The following is a 19530-nucleotide window of genomic DNA, read 5'->3' as shown; positions in this document are numbered from 1 at the left end:
GACTGAGATCTTCCTCATGACAAAAACTTAAATTGTAAATTTCACTGTAAGGCAATGAATACGAAATGCTCTAATAGCAAGTTTCAGTAAATTAGCATCACTGTTAAACTTGCTAAGCCATTATCCTCTTTCTAAGGAACTTGAAAACTGGCCACCATTTCCTCAATATACAAACCCTAGAATTATCTAGACTTTAAAATATTTTCCCAATTGAAATACTCATCAGTTCATAATACAATGGACACAGTTTTAACTTATAGGCACAACTCATAACTTTAACGACAAATAACATATATATATAGATGTCAGCACCTCAAGGTAAGAAAACTATCTAATATAGGGTTAAACTAAAAACAATCCAGCCATGGCCCTTCTTTCAAGTACTGTCTGTGGCTGCTTTCACACGGAATGGCAGAGTTGCAGAGCTGCCACACAGACCAGCTGGCCTGCAAACTTGAAAACATTTTGCAGAAGAAATTTATAACTCTAGAGCTAATATATAATATCAATCTAGGAGGCTTTTCAAATAAAATCAGAATAAATCTGCCCTTTGAGATATTTAATTTGAACCAGGAAAGATTTGCTCAGGTAGAATGAATATATATGTGCGTGTGTGTGTATGCAATCAAATCTCAAAAATAAAAATGATACTTAAATTCATACTGATGTTAATTGTTGACCTTATAAAATCTTGTTCTTATTTTGTTTTTAACATCACAATTATGTTCTGTGCTATATGTTCCTTAAACAGAATGGGGCGGGGGGGTTTGCTATCAAGAAACTTTTTTTTTTAAGGAGTGTGTGTAAAGGAGACTGAGTTTTTTTATTTTAATATTTTTTAGTTATTGATAGATCTTTATTTTATTTATTTATATGTGATGTTAAGAATTGAGTCCAGTGCCTCACACATGCCAGGCAAGCGCTCTTCCATTGAGCTACGACCCCAACCATGCTTTTGTTTTTTGATACTAGGGATTGAACCCAAGGATACCTAACCACTGAGCTACATCCCTAGCCCTTTTTTTAAAAAAAATTTGACAGGGCCTCACTAAATTGCTGAGGCTGGCTTTGAATTTGAAATCCTCCTGCCTCAGCCTCCCTAGTTGCTGGGATTATAGGTATGAGCCACAGCACCCCCGCAGGAGACTGAATTTTATGTGAGAATTTGTCTCCTAAGTGAAGTTGAGTTTTTTCTCTCCCTGAAAATCCTGAGATTACCCATGAAATAAGAAAAATAAAAATTCACAGTACAAAGTCAATATACTAAACTATGAGGAAAAAAAGCATTTAAACCATACACACTACCCAAATATTTTTAGTTATATCATTTTAAATATCTTTACAAATAAAGAGGGAAAGGAGACAAACATAAATTTGTTAATGCCTTCTTTACCCACAATCTGAAGGGTACATATAATTAAAACTGAGTATGCTTTTAAATAAAAATTTTAAAAATAAATAAGCTCTTTGATGTATCAACTTTATAAATAGTAAATTTAAATACTAGTTCTTCAATTAGGACTAATGGTACATCACCATGAATTAGAAAAATACATATTTTTGAGTGTGTCAGATACAGTTGATAATAGAAAAGTTTTTAACTTTACCATACTCAAGTGGAGAGTCACAATTTGCTTTCATATACTTAGAGGCAACTGCAAGGGCCTTCATCATCCCCCCCAAAGAAAACAAAAACAAAAACCTTTACAAAAGAAGTTCACTGAATGTTAAATACAATCAACCTCCACTGTCAGCACTGATTTATGTAGATATTTATCCACAATATTTCCAATGTCCATGTGTGCTCAGAAACAGGAAGTATCAAAATGTAAACAAGAGTTATTTCTGAGAAAGCAGTCCTAATTGTTTGGTATATCCAAAATGCTGAATCAATCAGAATCAAAGGAACTTCGGCAATGTCTTCCACTGATTATAAAAACGTATTAGATGTTCAAATGACCTAAAGAAAAATAAAGTGATGCTTTTTTTCTAAATGCTGCTTTGCTGATGTAATTGATTCTGGAAATACTAATGCTTTAAAAACAAAAAAAAAAAACAACAAAAAAAAAAAGGGTGGAGGAAGAAGAAGAAAAAAACCCAAAAGATGGTTTCATTCTGTTTCATCTACTTCAATGAAGATATCACTGAAGAAATATTCAGAGACTGTGGTTGGCTCCCGTTCACGTGCCCGGTTTTGGCCAGTTTTCCGTTCTTTCAGTAAGGGCTGATCACAAGAAACCTAAATAAAAATAAAAATACAATACAACATTTACATATCACTAGTGAGCACCCACCTAGGATGCACAAAGGCCCTGAGTTTGATCCCCAGCATCATGTAACAACAACAAAGAGTGACGTAATCCTAAACACAAAAGAGCTTTAACAGTAAGGTGACTTTTGTTGCATCAGTTATAACTTTGGAAGCATCCTAAATTTATAACACTTGACATGATTAGGCAAATTATAAGGTACTCAGGATCCATTACTTCACCCTAACTCTCAAGAAAAAATTGCAATCAACACGAGAGAAACATAGCACTGTTGAATCAGTAATTATAACATTTTAATTACTGGTATAACAACAGACAGACCCATAAAACAGAACAGCACCCAAAAGCATCACAAATCAAAGTGACCTTAACAAACACTTAAAAATCTATAAAAAATTAAGATAGCATAGTATTGGCACAGGAATACATACAGATCGATGAAAGAGAAGACTAGATAACATATGGAAATCTATTATCTAATTAAGTTATATTTCAAAAAACATGAGAAAAGTTAGATTATTCAAAAGGTGATGTTAAGACAGCTATATAACCCCCTCAGGGTGAAAAACCAGTCAGACCTATACCTCACCAAAATAAATTCTAGGTGAATCCAAAGACCTAAATGTAAAAACATTAAAACAACCACAAAAAAAACTACTATAATATGCCAAAATAAAACACTTTTATAACCCTGGATTGGGAGGGGAGTGATATCTTTTTAAATGACCCCAAAGGTCAGAAGCTGTAAAAGAAACAATTGATAAATTCATGTACAGAGAAGCAAAAGGTATGTGCACAGCACAGTTTACCAGGTGGGAATGAAAAGACAAAGGAAACATGCAAAAAAAAAAAAAAAAAAAAAAAGCAAGTATATCATCAACAAAGGGCATTTTTTCCCCTAATAACCTCTATAAATCGGTATGAAAAAGAGAAATAACCAAATTTTTAAAAAATGTCAAATTATATGAATATATGTGTCACAGAAAATAAAGCATGAGCTGGGTATGGTGGCAAACACTTATAAACTTAGCTACTTGGGAGGCTGAGGCTACTTGGAATATCACAAGTTTAGGGTTAGCCTGAGCAACTTAATAAGACCCTGTTTCAAATAAAATAAAAAGGGGTGAGAGTATATCTCAGTAGTAAAGCATTTGTCTGCCATGCACAGGGCCCTGGGTTCAATCCCCAGTATGACAAAAAAAAATTATCCAAAAAAAAAAAAAAAAAAAAAAAAAAAAAGAGAGAGAGAACAATCAGGCAGTACCTATCAAAGGAATAATTGTTCCTTTCAACAACTCAATTCTATTGCTAGGAATTAAACCAATGAGTATATTTGCAAAATGAGTCATTTTTAAGTTAAGCTATTACCACATTATTTGAAATAACAAATAATTAAGAACAGCCTAAATGCCTATGACACTAGATTATTACATGGTAAAACCAAATAATGGAACACCATGTAGTCAGTCATTAAAAACAAGGAGGGTACTCTTGGACACTTATCCTTGAAAAATGAAAAGTAATGTACATATGGAAACCTACACATGAATGATCATAATAGTTTTGCTCATAAAAGCAAAAACTGAAAACAACTCAGATGTCCTACAGTGGCTGAATGAATAAACAAAACTGTGATACATCCACATCAGGGAATATTATTCAGCAACAAAAATCAACAAACTATTGATACGTAAAACCACCTGGAAGAATCTCCAGGAAACTTCTAAATGAGAAAAAAAAAAAGCCATTTCAGATGTATGATTCCATTTATGTAACACACTTGAAATGATAAATTTAATGCTGAACAAGTTGCTAGAAGTTAAGAAGGGAATGGAGGGAGAAGTGGGTGCATCTACCAAGGACCATTATACAAAGGATTCTTGCGGTGATAGAGAACTGTTCTGCATCTTGAGTGGAGCAATGTCAATATCGTGGTTGCAACACTGAAACATCATTTTGCCAATGGGGAAAAACAGATAAAAGGTAGATGGAACTCCTCTGTATTATTTCTTACAGCTAACTACCTGTGAAACTACAATTACTTTAAATTGAAAAATTCAAATTAAGGGAGAGAGAGACAGAGAAGCAGCTCTTTACTGTTCTGCAAAGGTTTCTAGGACATACTGTTAAGTTAAAAAAAAAGGAGGGTACAGCCGGATGCATTGATATACCCCCGAAAAAAGAGCTTATATAAAATAGCTCTGGAAAAGTAAACCAGAAACGGATAATACCATCTATCTGGGAAGGATGGGCAAGTGAACTTTTCATAGTAAATCCTTTTGGTTTTTTTGGGTACACTATAAGTCTTGAAACATTTATAAAATATTACTTAATTCAAAACAAAATTTAATTGAGATTCTTGCCTTATATTATATACTAAGTTGCCTAGGCTATCCTTGAATTTGCAATCCTGCTTCAGAGTAGCTAGATTATAGGCATGTGCCACTGTGCCTGGCTGTACAGAGTCAAAATTTTAAAACTGATTACTGAAAATTTTAAACCTCTGAAGAAAAACTTCTTAAATCATAAGATATACACAATCAAAAAAACAACTAACAAAAAATACAAAAGGAAAATTCTAGTAAATATATGGGAAAAAAAAAAAAAAATCAAGTCACTAGTAACTAAGGAAATGCCAATTAAAAAATGAAACGACAGCCCTGGCATGATTCCGTCCTGCGCGTCTCTTCTCTCAGGCAGCAGCCTATTTTCTGTCCACCTTCTCTCCCACCTAAGTGCGTGCTACCACCCCATGGAACATTCGATGGACATGGACATGAGCCCCCTGAGGTCCCAGAACTATCTTTTCAGTTGTGAACTAAAGGCTGACAAACATTATCACTTTAAGGTGGATAATGATGAAAATGAACACCAGTTATCCTTAAGAACGGTCAGTTTAGGGGCTGGTGCAAAGGATGAATTGCATATTGTTGAAGAAGAGGCAATGAATTATGAAGGCAGTCCAGTTAAAGTAACATTGGCAACATTGAAAATGTCTGTACAGTCAACGGTTTCCCTTGGGGGCTTTGAAATCACACCACCTGTGGTCTTAAGGCTGAAGTGTGATTCAGGGCCTGTGCATATTGGTGGGCAGCACTTAGTAGCTGTGGAGGAAGATGCAGAATCAGAAGACAAAGAGGAGGAGGATGTAGAACTCTTAAGTGTGTCTGGAAAGCGATCTGCCCCTGGAGGTGGTAGTAAGGTTCCCTAGAAAAAAGTAAAACTTGCTGCTGATGAAGATGACAATGATGATGATGATGAAGAAGATGACGATTTTGATGATGAGGAAACTGAAGAAAAAGCTCCAGTGAGGAAATCTGTATGATACACTACAGCCCAAAATGCACAAAAATCAAACCAGAATGGAAAAGACTCAAAACCATCAACACCAAGATCAAAAAGTCAAGAATCCTTCAAAAAACAGGAAAAAACTCCTAAAACAGGGGCTGGGGAGATAGCTCAGTTGGTAGAGTGCTTGTAAGCACAAGGCCCTGAGTTCAATCCCCAGCACAGCAAAAAAAAAAAAAAAAAAAAAAAAACTCCTAAAGGACCTAGTTCTGTAGAAGACATTAAAGCAAAAATGCAAGCAAGCACATTGAACAACCCTGGGCACTACTGGTAAATTAAGCCCAAAGATGGGGAGAAGGGAAAAGGAGAGACAAATATAGTCCATACTGAGTATCATCAACAATCCAGGCTGAAGTCTTCTATTTTAATCTCAATCCTCTTTCCTGGTTTGACACCCACACCCACTTGCAGGCTGGAAGCAATCTCTCTTGATTTTCTAAAGCACTTTTGACTGCTGTGAATTCAGCGAACCTTATATTACTCTTACTTGTGCATATGCCTCATCATCTCCTGGACCATGTTTTAATCACCTTTGTATCTCCTCCTCCTTAGCTGCTCAATAAATATTTGAATGAATCAAAAAAGACATTTTTACCCCTCCATCATTATATTTAATAGAAAAAGTAATTTATTTTGAAGTGTTTTTAATATCTAACACTGGCAAGGATATGATTAAACTGGCACTGCCATACTGCTAATAATTATAACTGTTCTATATAATAACTTGGCAATGATATTCAATGATATTCAAGGACATTTATCCAAGGCAAATAAAATGCAAGCACTGCTTCATTTTGCTTCCACAAGTCAGAAGCAACGGGATGAAAGGAATGACAACGGCCATTTATGGCCCTAAACTAAACTAGGTTAACTTCATAATCTAATACCTTATCTTTTCCACGATGGAGGGTTTGATGGGGGAGAAAACTGATGTGAGTTGCTCTGAAATAATTTCTGATATCCAAATGAAAATAAAAGCACCATGTTTTTCCTAGTTGAGTCTGATATTCAATCCATTTTATACAAACAATAAAATACAGTAGTTATCACAAACCTGAGCTGATGAACTGCCAATATTCTCAGACTGAGTATTAATAACAACACTTGGAGATGGAAGCAGATCAGAGGACTCCTGATTTTTTTTCTGATCTTCATTAAGTGGATTAGATCGTTTCAAATTCCGTCTTGATACAGGTATAAGAGGTTTTAGGCGCTTCTTACTATGGACGTGAGTAGGTTCATCAGACTCCAAATTATTCTTTGAGCATATTAAAGATAAAAATCCCAGGGGTCTTCTGCCAGGTCTAAAAATGCAAATGTACAGATATTCAAGAATATCCAGGAAGACATATTCTTAATAACATCTTCTTTCTACTGATGCTAAAATGGCACACTCCTACTAAGTACCGATGTCACTAGGCCATAACATTTATCTGCAATAAGATCAAGGCTTACTCTGGAGCAGAGCTTCCCAAGTTTAAAAGTTCATATAAATCACTTGGCAACGTAACTAAAATAAAAATTCTGACTGAATTGGTAGTATGACCTGAGTCCTGCATTTCTAACAAGTTCTCAAATGACACTTAAGAGAAGCAAGGCTCTGGAACAGTAGTCAGCAAATGATGGTCCAATCATACGACTGTGTAAATAAGTTTTACTGAAACATAGCCATGTGCATCTGTCTATGATTGCTTTTTGTTGTATGGCTTTAAAATATTTTTAGTTGGAGACAGACACGATACCTTTAGTTTGTTTGTCTATTTATTTATTTTTAGATGGTGCTGAGGATCAAACCTACTGCTTCACATGTGGTAGGTAAGTACTCTACCACTGAGCTGCAAATCCAGCCCCATATGGTTGCTTTTGTATTGTAACTGCAAAGCTGAGTTGAGTAGCTGCAAGAGAAACCATATGGTCCACAAAGCCTAGAATATGTACTATATGACCTTTAATAACAAATTTGCTGCCCTCTGTTCTAGAATACTGCTTTTCAACTTGTTTTAATCCAAATCCCAATGATGCTTCCTTCCCTCATTCTATTTTCAGTACCTCTCTAAAGCCAGAAAAGATATCACTGAGCTTTACTTTCTACAATTTAGATAATCCAAACAACAGAGCTATTAAATAAGCCTTTTAAAAACACGTCCTTTCCCCTTAGTGGAGGCTAGTGCATGTTGCCTCCCTTCAACTCACCATGTAAAATTTTTTTTCTTTTATTGGCAATAGTGGGGATTAAATGCAGGGCCAAGCACTCTACCACTGAGCTACATCCTCAGTCCCATGGAAATGCTTTGAATGCTGCTGACAAACCAATAATTGTTGATGACTCAAAAGACTCGCTTCTAGGATATGAGAAAAAAACAATGCGGGAGAAGTTTGGTTTGGGGCTTAAATTTCACACTTGGTGATGGTTTGCCTCTTTAGTATAGAAAACAAGTCGTGGTTTGCCTCTTTAGTATGAGATAAGGAAAGAAAATGAAACATTATTTGGGAATTCAATAAAACAACTTCGAGTATTACCTCTGTATCAATTCTGTGTCTCATATCAACACCATGTGCATTAGCAGCTCTGTATGGCAGCATGCATAATGATCTAAACAATAACCACAATCTTGGGGAAAAAAATGTATGCAATCTATTCTTAAGACTTTCTATCTAAAATAGTCAGTTGTTCTTTATATTACTGATAGAGGAGACGTTTATAAAACACCAACTTTTGTACTGAATTTAATCTCTGTATATGTGTTATATCTATAGGTTATACTTTTTCAGAGGGGTAGGGGAACATTTATTAAAGATTTGCACATAATACCTGGACAGTGAGGTTTTTGAAGATGTTGTTCTGCTACCTATTTGTTCAGACGTAGAAGCAGAATCCGTTCTTTTTTCTTTATCAGATACAACCATCTCATCCTGAGGCAACTGAGGCATATTCTTTTCTATACATGTATCTCTTATTTTATCAACAGACCTAGATCCTACATTCTGAAAAGTTGTTTCAAGTTTCTCTTTTTGAGGTTCTGTAGTTGCATGTGCACATCCTGAGGTAGGAAAAATACCTCGTCCCTTGTAAGACTCCCCTTCAAAATAAGAACAAATGGTAAGCATGTATACTGAAATTAATACTTACATTTTAATTGCAATACTTGAAGGCAAAAAGCATGATATTCTATAACAAACCTCAACTAACAAAAGCAGCCTAAATTTTAGTTAGTGGAGTTGCTTGGACAATTAAAAATAACTGAGTAAAAGATACGGTAACAGATTCTATAAAATAGTGGTATTACTACAAAAATTGTTTTCCAAAAATATATCTTGAACTATCAAATGAAAGGGTGATCACTTTAAAATAATCTAAGACTCCTTAAACTATAGAAGCTAAACCAACATATAAAATACAGGTGGTAACTTGGATATCTGTAGTCTAGTGGAAAAGTAAACCCCATGGATTGTTAGGTTAGCTTTAAAGAGTTTTATTTTCCTAAATAGTAGATAAAACCCACAGTAGCAGTTAGAACAAAACAATGAGAAATTTCTTGTTAAAATATAAATTTCCCTTCAGAGAGTTATTTCTAAGCTCTGTTCCTAGTCTCACTTATAGGCTCCATGAAGAGCAAATGAAATTGGTAAGTACATCCACCTTTTAAAAAACAAAACAAAACATGATTAAGGATGGCATTATGATATATCACTAATACTTCAGTGTGTTATGATTTGTTAACACTTTTAATGGAGAGGAGGAAATGGATGAAACAGATCTTAGGACACTTCTAAAGGCTAGAAACCATAACCAGATTACAGTTTCACAATTAAAGTTGGGCAATTAAGACTAAGTCAATGACATCGTATTATCATTGTAAGTGTCTTTAAAGAGCCAGAACCAGATCTGGGGGAGCAGCTCAGTGGTAGAGCAGTTCTGTAGCATGAATGAGGCCTTGAGTTTGATCCCCAGCACCATATAACAAACAAACAACAACCTCAAATCATCAAGTCTTTCCATTCTGTAATTCTAACTCTATAAAGATGCCACCATTACTAATTTTTTTTAATTCCTAGGAATTCATTTTTGGGGCAGGGGATATAGCTCAATTGGTAGAGTGCTTGCCTTGCAAGTACAAGGTCCTGAATTCAATCCCCAGCACGGCAAAAAAAAAAAAAAAAAATCATTTTGTCTGGTTTTAAATTCTTAACCATTGCCATGGTTAAGCAATATCTGAACTAATAGGCCTAAGAAATAGTAAGCTTGGAAGAAAAGAGGAATGATACAAATTCAGGGTAAAATTAAGGAGATATAAGAACAACTGCCATTTACACACTCAGCTAATTCCTAAAATGTAGTTACTAAGCTTTTACAGAAAATCTTTGTATAGTCATTATGTTTTTCCACTAGTTACAGGATAAAAGGACCTCATTTTGGCTACCAACATGCCAAATCCAAGGTCTTAGTAGAAGAGTAACTATTGACAATAAAATGAATATTCTTTTTTAAAAAATGAGCAAGAATGCTTCAAGTTGGAAATGTACAGGAAATAATCAGAAATACTTAGCAAAATGCAATCAGGTTAAAATTTATTTCACTCACCTGTTTCCTCAAAAACATTTAATTTCTTTGAACACACCTGTTTCAAGAAAATTTACAAAAAATTTTAGAAATCTATTTGTCAAATAAATTTCCCTCCCTCCATTTCCTTCTTTCCTTTCTGCAAAGAAGGCATGTATCTCCCAGAAAGCTCTATAGTCATTCATGTTTTATAGGAATTCTACCAAACTTTTCTGGAAATGTCAACTGTTAAACTGGTCCACAGTCCAGAGAGGGAAAGCTGCCAAATGCCTCTTATCTCAAGCATTAATATTGATACAAACTAAACACTTAATATCAGTAGAAAAATGTCAAATGCAATAGTACAATTTTGTATGTGTGTGGTGCTAGGGATTGAACCCAGGACCATGAACATGCTAAGCAAGTGTTCCACCATTAAGCTACAATCCAACCCCTCAAATCAAATATTACAAGCAGCAAATCAATAGACTAGCAAATGTATCACAAATAGTTTATCTGAGGAATATGAAGATGATTCAACATTAGAAATATAATTCAATAGACCTTAGGAGAAAAAGCATATATAATAGTATCATTCATTCCTGAAAAAAGTTAATAAAATGGACTAGATATATATACATTTTTAATACAGTTGGGGGGGTCTATGGGGGTCTCACTATGTTGTATAGGCTAGTCTTGAACTTGTAGGCTCAAATGATCCTTCTGGCTCAGCCTCCCAAGTAGAGGACATTTCCTTCCTTCTTTTCTCTCTCTTTTTTTTTTTTTTTTTGTGGTGCTGGGGATCGTGTGGCATGGGGCGTTGTGCTTGCAATGCAAGCACTCTACCAACTGAGCTATCTCCCCAGCCCCTCTCTTTTTTTTGGTACTGGGGATTGAACCCAGGGCACTTAATCACTGAGACACATTCTTTATTTAAATTTTATGTTATGTTATGTTAGAGACAAGGCCTTGCTAAATTGCTGAAGTTGGCCTTGAACTTCTCATTCTCCTTTCTCAGCCTCCTGAGTTGCTGGGATTATAAGTATATACCACTGTACCTAGTGACATTTTCTTTTTCTTTCTTTTTTTTTTTTTGTGATACTGGGGATTTGAACCCAGGACCTTGTGCTTGCGAGGCAAGCACTCAACCAACTGAGCTATATCCCCAGCCCCCTAGTGACATTTTCTTAATGCCATAAGATATAACCATTGAAATGTGAAAGTTGGCATTCCACTTAATCAGGAATAAGAAAAAGATGTCAACTATTGTGATTACTTTTTTAATACTATTTTTTAGTTATATCAGTCACTATTAACAGAACAGAGAAAAAAATAGAATTATAAAACGTAGAACTGAAATTACAGTTGCAGACAAGATACCTGTTAACCTACAAAATCTGAATCAACTGAATACTGCACATAATAAGTAAATTCAGAAAGCTCTCTTAGAGACAGAGAGCGAGCAAGTGCACTCAATAAGAACAACAAAAAAGATTAAATTATCAAGGATAACCTAATTTAAAAAAGTATGAATTCTATAAAAGAACTTAAAATAAAAACAAAAAGTCACATAGCAGGCTAGAGTTGTAGCTCAGTGGTAGAGTGCTGGCCTAGCACATGTGAGGCACTGGGCTCCATCCTTAGCACCACATAAAAATAAACATAAAATAAAGGCATCTGTCCATCTCCAACTACAAAAAAAACTTTTTTTAATTAAAAAAAAAAAAAAAAAAAAATTGGGGCTGAGGATATAGCTCAGTTGGTACAGTGCTTGCCTATCAAGCATAAGGCCCTGGGTTCAATCCCCAGCACTGGAAAAAAAAAAAAAAAAAAACAAAAAGAAACCACAAAAGTAGTAGTTTACCTTAGTACTGAAAAAAAAAAAAAAAAAAAAAAATCAATCAATCAATAAAATCTACATGAGAAAAGTCATTTCTGTCATGTATAACTAATTAATTAATAACTAATTAATAACAAAAATTTTTTAGAGAAAACAGTCAAAAGATAAATAAAAATAGGGGGAAAATGTGCTGCCCGTTACCATATCTGTATCAAAATTCTTCCAGATCTATAAAAACAGCAACTCCTTTAAAAAAATGTGTAAAGAATATATTCATTTGATAGTCAAAGAAACATAAATGGCCCTTAAACATATCAAAAGATGTCTAATCTTATCAATAACAAGAGAAAAACTAATCTGTGATACCATTTTTTTACCTATCAGATATATATGAAACTACCTCTGTATTTGTTCTCATTTAAGAACTATTGGTCTTTAGCTTTCCCTTTGAAGAAACAAGATTTTCAACTGATTTTCCATAATATAGTTAAAAATATAATATATATTTGTACAATATATAATATATATTATATATAATATATAATACAAATGTAATATAGTTCCAAACATACAAATATAGTTACAAATTATGAATGGTATTAGAAATAAAACAAAAAAGGGGATACTAGGAAACCTACAACATGATGACCAGTATCAAATCTACATTATGGAGACTTTCCTGAGACAGTGATGACTGAGCTAGGACAATCTGTAGTGTTTTACAATGGAACGTTTCATACAGAAGGGACAGCAAATGAAATGTTTTGGGACAAGAAGAATTATAGAGCATTCAAGAAATTGAAAGATGGCTAATGTGCCCAGAAAGTGAGATGGAAATTAACACAGAATGAGACTAGAGACAGAAATGGGTAAGACCATACAGGGGCTTAGATGCTCTAAGAACAATGGAAAACTTTACACATTATGATGATGATATTACTATTATCTAACTATTATCTGAAAATTCATTCTGAGAGGTAAAGTATCTTGTTTACAGATCTATCTGTTGGGTGGTAGAGCTAAGATCCAGATCTATATGATACTTTTGGCCTTATTTTCAGTCTATGTCACAGAACTGAGAGTAGGTTTCCTGATTAAAGTTGACTGATTTTTACAATGAACTAATAGAAAGTGATAATCCCAAACTGGCCTTATCTAGATTATTTATGATGATAAGTGTCAGAACTAAGTTTATATATCTATAAAGGCTTTAAGAACCAGAAGGCAAAAACAGAAATAGATCTCTTCCATTATGGCCACCACACTTGCCTAATCAGTCTATCTTACCTCAGAGGTATACTGTTGATAATCATCTCTTGAAGTGAGTGAACTTTTTTTGGCAGGAGGAACATGGTTGTTTTCATCAAGTCTGCAATGAAATCTTTTCCTAGATATAAGATCCAAATTAGCAGGAGGCTCTTCAGAAACATCTCTTGCAGAATTAGATAAACACATGGCATCTTGACCAACTTGTACTGTAGTTAGTGGTAAACTCTTACTGCATAGAAAAAAAATACAGATAAAACCAATGAATCAGAAGCTATTTAATGAGGTTAAAGGCTGAGCTATTCCAATTAAATTTCTAATGAAACCAAATTCCAAATAAATAAATTCAATGTCATGGCCATTAAGATTCTAGTTCTGAGCTGCATTCATACTTAAAGGCTCACAACTTAACTTCCCAATATTGAATTAAATCTGAAGTATTTGTGTTGTTCATATCTACAAAATTAAACTTTTAATCTAAAATGTACCTTCCTAATATAAATGGCTTCAACTTCTAATGCTACTTCATAGACAATTAAGTTTCCCAATGGTAGTCAAAATATAATAGTTCTACACTAAAGAATTAAAGAGTATCAAGAAAATAAAAATTGAGTTAGGCACAGCAGCAGGCACCTATAATGCAAACTATTTGGAAGGTTGGAGCAGTAGGACCACAAATTTGAGGCAAATTTGCCTGGGCTAATTAGTGATGCCCTGTTTCAAAAAAGGGGTCAGGAGTATTCCCAGGGGTGTAGCTCAGTGACACTGCACTAGTGTAACATGTGTTAGGCATTGGATTCAATCCCCAGGACCACACAAAATATTAAAAATTAAAAATGTTACTTCTCTGTACTACTTTTTTTTGCAACTTTCTGTGAATGTGTACTTCAGTTATGTGTATATAACTGCACTTGTAATAGATGTTACTATGATCTAAACTACTAAATTTTTTGGTTGACAAAATAAAATATTAATTTTCATTTAAATGGCATCTTTACCAAATATAAAATCAACTATCTTACATTTTTTTCCTCTAAGTTACCACATAATTTAAGATCCACAACCATTACAAATAACTATCAGAGAATAGTTAATTCAATCAATATGAATAGATTGATAAAGCACCGTTCTCCCTAGAAGAAACAGTTAACTCATTTATTACCTCATATCGTCTATTTCTTCGGTATTCACAGATTTTACCAATATGGGTGCTGGTAGTAAAGGGTTTGGCATTAAATGAGAAGTAGCATCTGCAAAGTCTTCTGTAGCATTGGTTGGGATTTCCACCAGAGTTAAAATGAATGCTTCTTCATCCTCTTCATCTTGATGTACATCAGCAATCAGATTCACTATCAAAGTTGAAATATTAGTAATGAAAATCTAAACCATGAAATAACAGAAAATCATTTATTTTACCTTTAAAAAGAGAGCATAAGACTAAAAATCTAAATTATACCCCTAACCACCACTATAAGTAATTGTCAGTGAGTGGTACCAATGGATACTGAACTGAACTGACAGGTTGCTGGATCTCTCTGGATAAACTACTTACTAACCAAAAGAATAATTTCACAAAGTAATGATATACAAAATAGTTCATTTGATGTTAAGGCCACTATAAACTAAAAAAATTTTGTATTTTTCCATAGTTAAATTTAAACATCATACTAATTAGGTACTATGATACTTCACTGAAGCAGATAATTATACCTGTTAGGTCTTCAGAATTGATTACATTCTCTTGTTGGACTTCTGGAATACTAGTTGGTATACACTGCCATAAAATATTAAAATGAAAGAGTTAGGTTTTTAAAATTTTTTCTGATAATGTGATATATAGTGAAGAGATAGCTTCAAAATGCAATGACTTATCTTAAACATATACAATTTTTCCAGTTGAGATGATTTTTGAAGTGATAGGATAGATAGGGAGACCCAAATCCCTCAACCTCTCTGATCACACAAGCCATATATGTAGATGACATATGAATGGAGGCAAACTGCTCTCCTTGTCTTCACTGGGGTTTCCTCCAATTTGTTTTGCACAGAACTGCTAACACTGTTCTAAAATGCAACCTTGATTTTAATTCTCTAGTGCTTAAAATCATAAAACTTCTTCATTTTTATAAAACATCAATTATTGACTCAGACAAGATTCACCAATGGATGCCAAATTATTGGGTGATAGGTTGCTAGATCTCTCTGGATAAATTACTTACTAATACAAAGTAGAAAAGATGCTTTTAAAATGGAGAAACCTGGCAGGCACCATTCTAACCAAATTGCTCAGTCTTATATGTGATACAAAAGGAAGATCACCAAGATTACGGAGTAATCTTGCCCAAACATTAAATCCAATAATGAGGTAATAAAAAACAATTTCAGATTGTGGAGCAATCTAAAAATTAGTCTACAATGTGAAGTTCACAAACCAACAAACAAAAAAAGAGCTACTCTAAGGAGAGTAAGAAGAAATGACAATAAAATGCAATGTGATAGTCTTGATTGGGTCCTGAGTTAAACAAAAAAAGCTCTAATGGACATCATTGAGACAAGGGGGAAACCTGAATGGTAACAATATAGTAAGTAAAATTATTTAATTGATATTAAACAGTATGATAATACTTATTGTGAGAATAGTACTCTCACTTCTCTATAAGAGAATACCCTTGCTTTTATTAATAGAGAGAAAATACAAAGATACAGTATTTAGAAGTGACAGCTTATGTTTGCAACTGACATGCTTTTTTTTTTTTTTTTTTTAAGTACTGGGGATTGAACCCAGGAGACTTGGGCATACTAAACCAAATGCTCTACCACTAAACTATACATCTTCAGTCCTTTTTTTAAATTTTAAGATCAAATCTTGCTAAGTTGCTGAGGGTCTCACTAAATAGATGGGGCTGGCCTTGAACTTGTGATCCTCCTGCCTCAGACTTCAGAATCGCTGGGATTACAAGGATGTGTCACTGTAGCCAGCCTCAATGATTGTATTAGGGGGTAGGGGTGGGGCACAGTACTAGGAATTGAACTCAGAGGCACTTTACCACTGAATTATATTTCTGGCCCTTAATAATTTTTACTTTGAGACAGGGTCTCACTAAATTGCTGAGGCTGGCCTCAAATTTGTGATCCTCTTGCCTCTACCTCCCAAGTCCCTGGGATTACAGGAATATACCACAGTAAGCAGCCCACTCAATGATTTACTATCCTAGAACATGTCTTGCTGTTTCATCTTATTTTTTTACACATGTTCCTCTCCCTTTAATTGGCTAAGTTATAAGCATTCTTGAAGATCAAGCATTCTCCCACTAAGGGAACTTTTTAAAGAAAATTTTATTGCCTGGGCCTCATTCCCAGAGATGAGATTAATTTAATGGGTGTAAGATAACCCCTACAGAGTCCTGTTAAAATCTCTAACAAAACATCTATCAAACCAAGTTTAATCATTCATTTGGTTATCAGTCTCTCACCGATGTATCTCCCAGTACCTCACAGTGTCAGACAAGCAGTAGTAATATTTCTTTCTTTTTTTAAATTTATATATATATATATATATATATTTAGTTGTAGTTGAACATAATGCCTTTGTTTTATTTATTTATTTATTTATTTATTCTTATGTGGTGCTGAGGACTGAACTCAGTGCCTCGCTTGTGCTAGGCAAGTGCTCTACCACTGAGCCACAACCCCGGCCCAGTAGTAATATTTCAATAAATACTTGCTGTTAATGAACTCCTCAGATCCAGGAGATAAGAAATAAGAAATGAATTCTCTATGTATGCATTTTTTTTTTTTTTTAACAATAATGCTGAATAACAACTCTATTACCTCTATGCTCCAGAGACCAAACACACTCAACCAAAATTCTATCACAATACATTTTACTAAGGTAAAACTATAGGGAAAATGGATCAGTAACTGTCAGGAGCTGGTGGGGAAGTAGAGGGGTGACTATAAAAGTCAAGTAGAGAATAAGGGTGATGGAACTGTTCACATATTGGTTACATGAGACTATATATCTGTAATTTGTAAAAGTAAAAAGGATGAAGTTTACCACATGCAAATTATACTTCAATTTTTCAAATGGGGGCAAAAAAAAAACACCTCTTAACCCTTGGTATAATCTACATTCTTTTACCTCTGGCACAGGAAGTGTGAGCACACTGTCTCCTTTAGTGTCCTTTCTCAGGGGCTTGTCAACAGAACTCTCACCAAGATCCCTACCCAAATCAATTGAGTAGGGTCCTTGCTCAGTGGAAACAATTGGAGTAACTGACACTATCTGAACCTCTTGAGATCTCTCCTCTTGACCTTCATTTCTGAAAAAGAGTTTGTAGTATGTTATCTGAAATCAGGAAAATCACCATGGAATTATTTTTAAGAGATCGGTGCAATCAGAGATCATCTAGTTTCATGATTTTCAAAATTTTAAAATATATTTAATGCAACAAAACTCTTTTCTCAATCAAATTGTTATAGTTATAGCCTTTGGTTATAGTTGAAAGAGAATATGAACTGAATTCCAGATTCTCTTCTCTCTTACCTTTCTATTAAGTTTGCTTCTTGTGAAATACTGGTCCCTTTGGTATCATGTACACATGAAAATTTGTTCTGCTCCTTACTCTCTGTTGTTGTAACTTGCCCAAGGCTTTTCTCTTCCAATTCTGTTGCTTTGGAAGCATTTTTCTCAGTTTCTTAAATAAAAAACACATGTAAGTTACAGTTCAAAACAGTACAGCTAAAATCTCTGTATTACAAACATTCTCTTTTAAAAAACAGATCACTATGTAGTGACTTCTCCAAACTCCTCTTAATCCAAAAATCAACTGATTAACATGGCAGCAGAATGGTTCGGGTCAATGAGCTTTTTGAACAGTAAAACAGATGTGATTAATAAATCTTGTGCTGCATACATTTTTCTTCTGGCTGCCACAGCAATTGCCCCTACTTTATGCTAACAGTACTCTAGAACTATCATCAAGAATAACACTGTTGTTAAAAACTCACACCCAAAAGAGGCAGAGAAGTGAGTACAGATTAAGTCCGGCTAGTACCACCTACAGGGTAGGTTTTGGGAGGGAGCTATAGGACAAAGATGTCATAAAGGGGAAGGAAATATTTCTAGATAAACAGACTAATTTGGGTCAATAGAGTGAAAGTTTCTGGATGCTGCCCAAGATAGCATAATAATGAATTAACTAACTGCATATGCACACTGCACCAGAAGCATTGCTGGATTAAGGGAAATCCCAGAAATCAGTGACTCCAAAATAGGGGAAAAAATGATGCTAACTATCCAGATCTTCTAAACGTGAGATCAATATAATATAGGTAGCCTGTTGTTTGCACTGCTTTTCATGGTCTTACTACCACTGTAAGGGAGTGGGCCACTGGAAAGAAAGAGACAGAAAACAAAGTGGACGAGCAGTCAACAGGTATATCACAATAGGGCCAATAAAAAAAAAGAAAGAAATAGGGGGCTGTGTGATTATATCAAAAGATGTTTTCAATATATTAAGCTTGAAAAACAAAAGGTACTAATACATAAAGAATTTTTATTTTATTTCTTTAAAGACTTGGGAAATCAAATTTAGTGCCTTGTGCATGGTAAATATGTACTCTATCCTTGAGGTATACCCACAGGTCAAGAAATCTTAATAAGACAAACCAATTTAAAAATAAGCAGAGAACAGATATTTTGCTAAAGAAGATACACAAAAAAGCACATGAAAAGACACAACAGGGATGGAGATGTAGCTTAGTGGTAGAGCCTGGATTGAGTCCTCAGCGTTAGAGGAGGAAAAAATGACATACATCATCATTAACCATCAGGAAAATACAAATCAAAACTACAAGGAAATACTACTTCACATAAGGACACCTAGATCAAAAAGACAAATAATAAAAAGTGTCTGTGAGCACTGGGATATAGTTCAATGGTAGAGTATTTGCCCAGAATGTGCTGGGTCCGGGGTTTGATTCCTACTATCATAATAAAAAGTGCCTAGGAGTATGTACAGAAACCAAATCTCTCATAGAATCTTAATGAAAATATAAGATGGTGCCGATGTTCCTTTTTTAAAATTTACTTTGTATAAATGATAGATAAAAACATAAAAAGTGTACATACTTAAATGCCATCACTCTTGAAAGCAGTTTAACAGTTTCTCAAATTATTAAATAAAGGGGCTGGGGGCACAGTTCAATGGCAGAGTGTATGCTTAGTATCTGTGAAGGGCTAGGTTTTATTCCCAGCATCAAAA

At 34.4% G+C, this 19530-nt stretch overlaps 1 protein-coding gene and 1 pseudogene across 9 annotated transcripts in view; one reads left to right on the top strand and one right to left on the bottom strand.

The window, feature by feature from the left end:
• Nucleotides 1–842: 842 nt before the first annotated feature.
• Nucleotides 843–19530, bottom strand: part of BDP1 (BDP1 general transcription factor IIIB subunit) — a 98194-nt gene continuing 79506 nt past the window's right edge. For 7 of the 8 annotated variants that reach the window (XM_079143546.1, XM_079143549.1, XM_079143550.1 and 4 more), the window contains 9 exons: nt 17811–17961; nt 17406–17586; nt 14975–15038; nt 14427–14613; nt 13286–13496; nt 10201–10237; nt 8431–8698; nt 6673–6922; nt 843–2239 (listed from right to left, as the gene is read on the bottom strand). In XM_079143546.1, coding sequence (XP_078999672.1) covers nt 2111–2239; nt 6673–6922; nt 8431–8698; nt 10201–10237; nt 13286–13496; nt 14427–14613; nt 14975–15038; nt 17406–17586; nt 17811–17961 — 1478 coding nt within the window. In that variant the 3' untranslated portion in view covers nt 843–2110. Of the gene's footprint in view, nt 2240–6672; nt 6923–8430; nt 8699–10200; nt 10238–13285; nt 13497–14426; nt 14614–14974; nt 15039–17405; nt 17587–17810; nt 17962–19530 lie in introns of those variants that run through there. The other variant, XM_079143551.1, reaches the window with a different exon arrangement.
• Nucleotides 3129–5722, top strand: LOC306663188 (nucleophosmin-like; annotated as a pseudogene). Its single transcript has one exon. The product of its transcript is annotated as a nucleophosmin-like (transcript).

Source organism: Sciurus vulgaris (assembly GCF_902686455.1).
Source record: "Sciurus vulgaris genome assembly, chromosome: 6".
Taxonomy (NCBI): domain Eukaryota; kingdom Metazoa; phylum Chordata; class Mammalia; order Rodentia; family Sciuridae; genus Sciurus; species Sciurus vulgaris.
The sequence above is the reverse complement of the archived record's forward strand: the minus strand, read 5'-3'. Positions and strand labels throughout refer to the sequence as shown.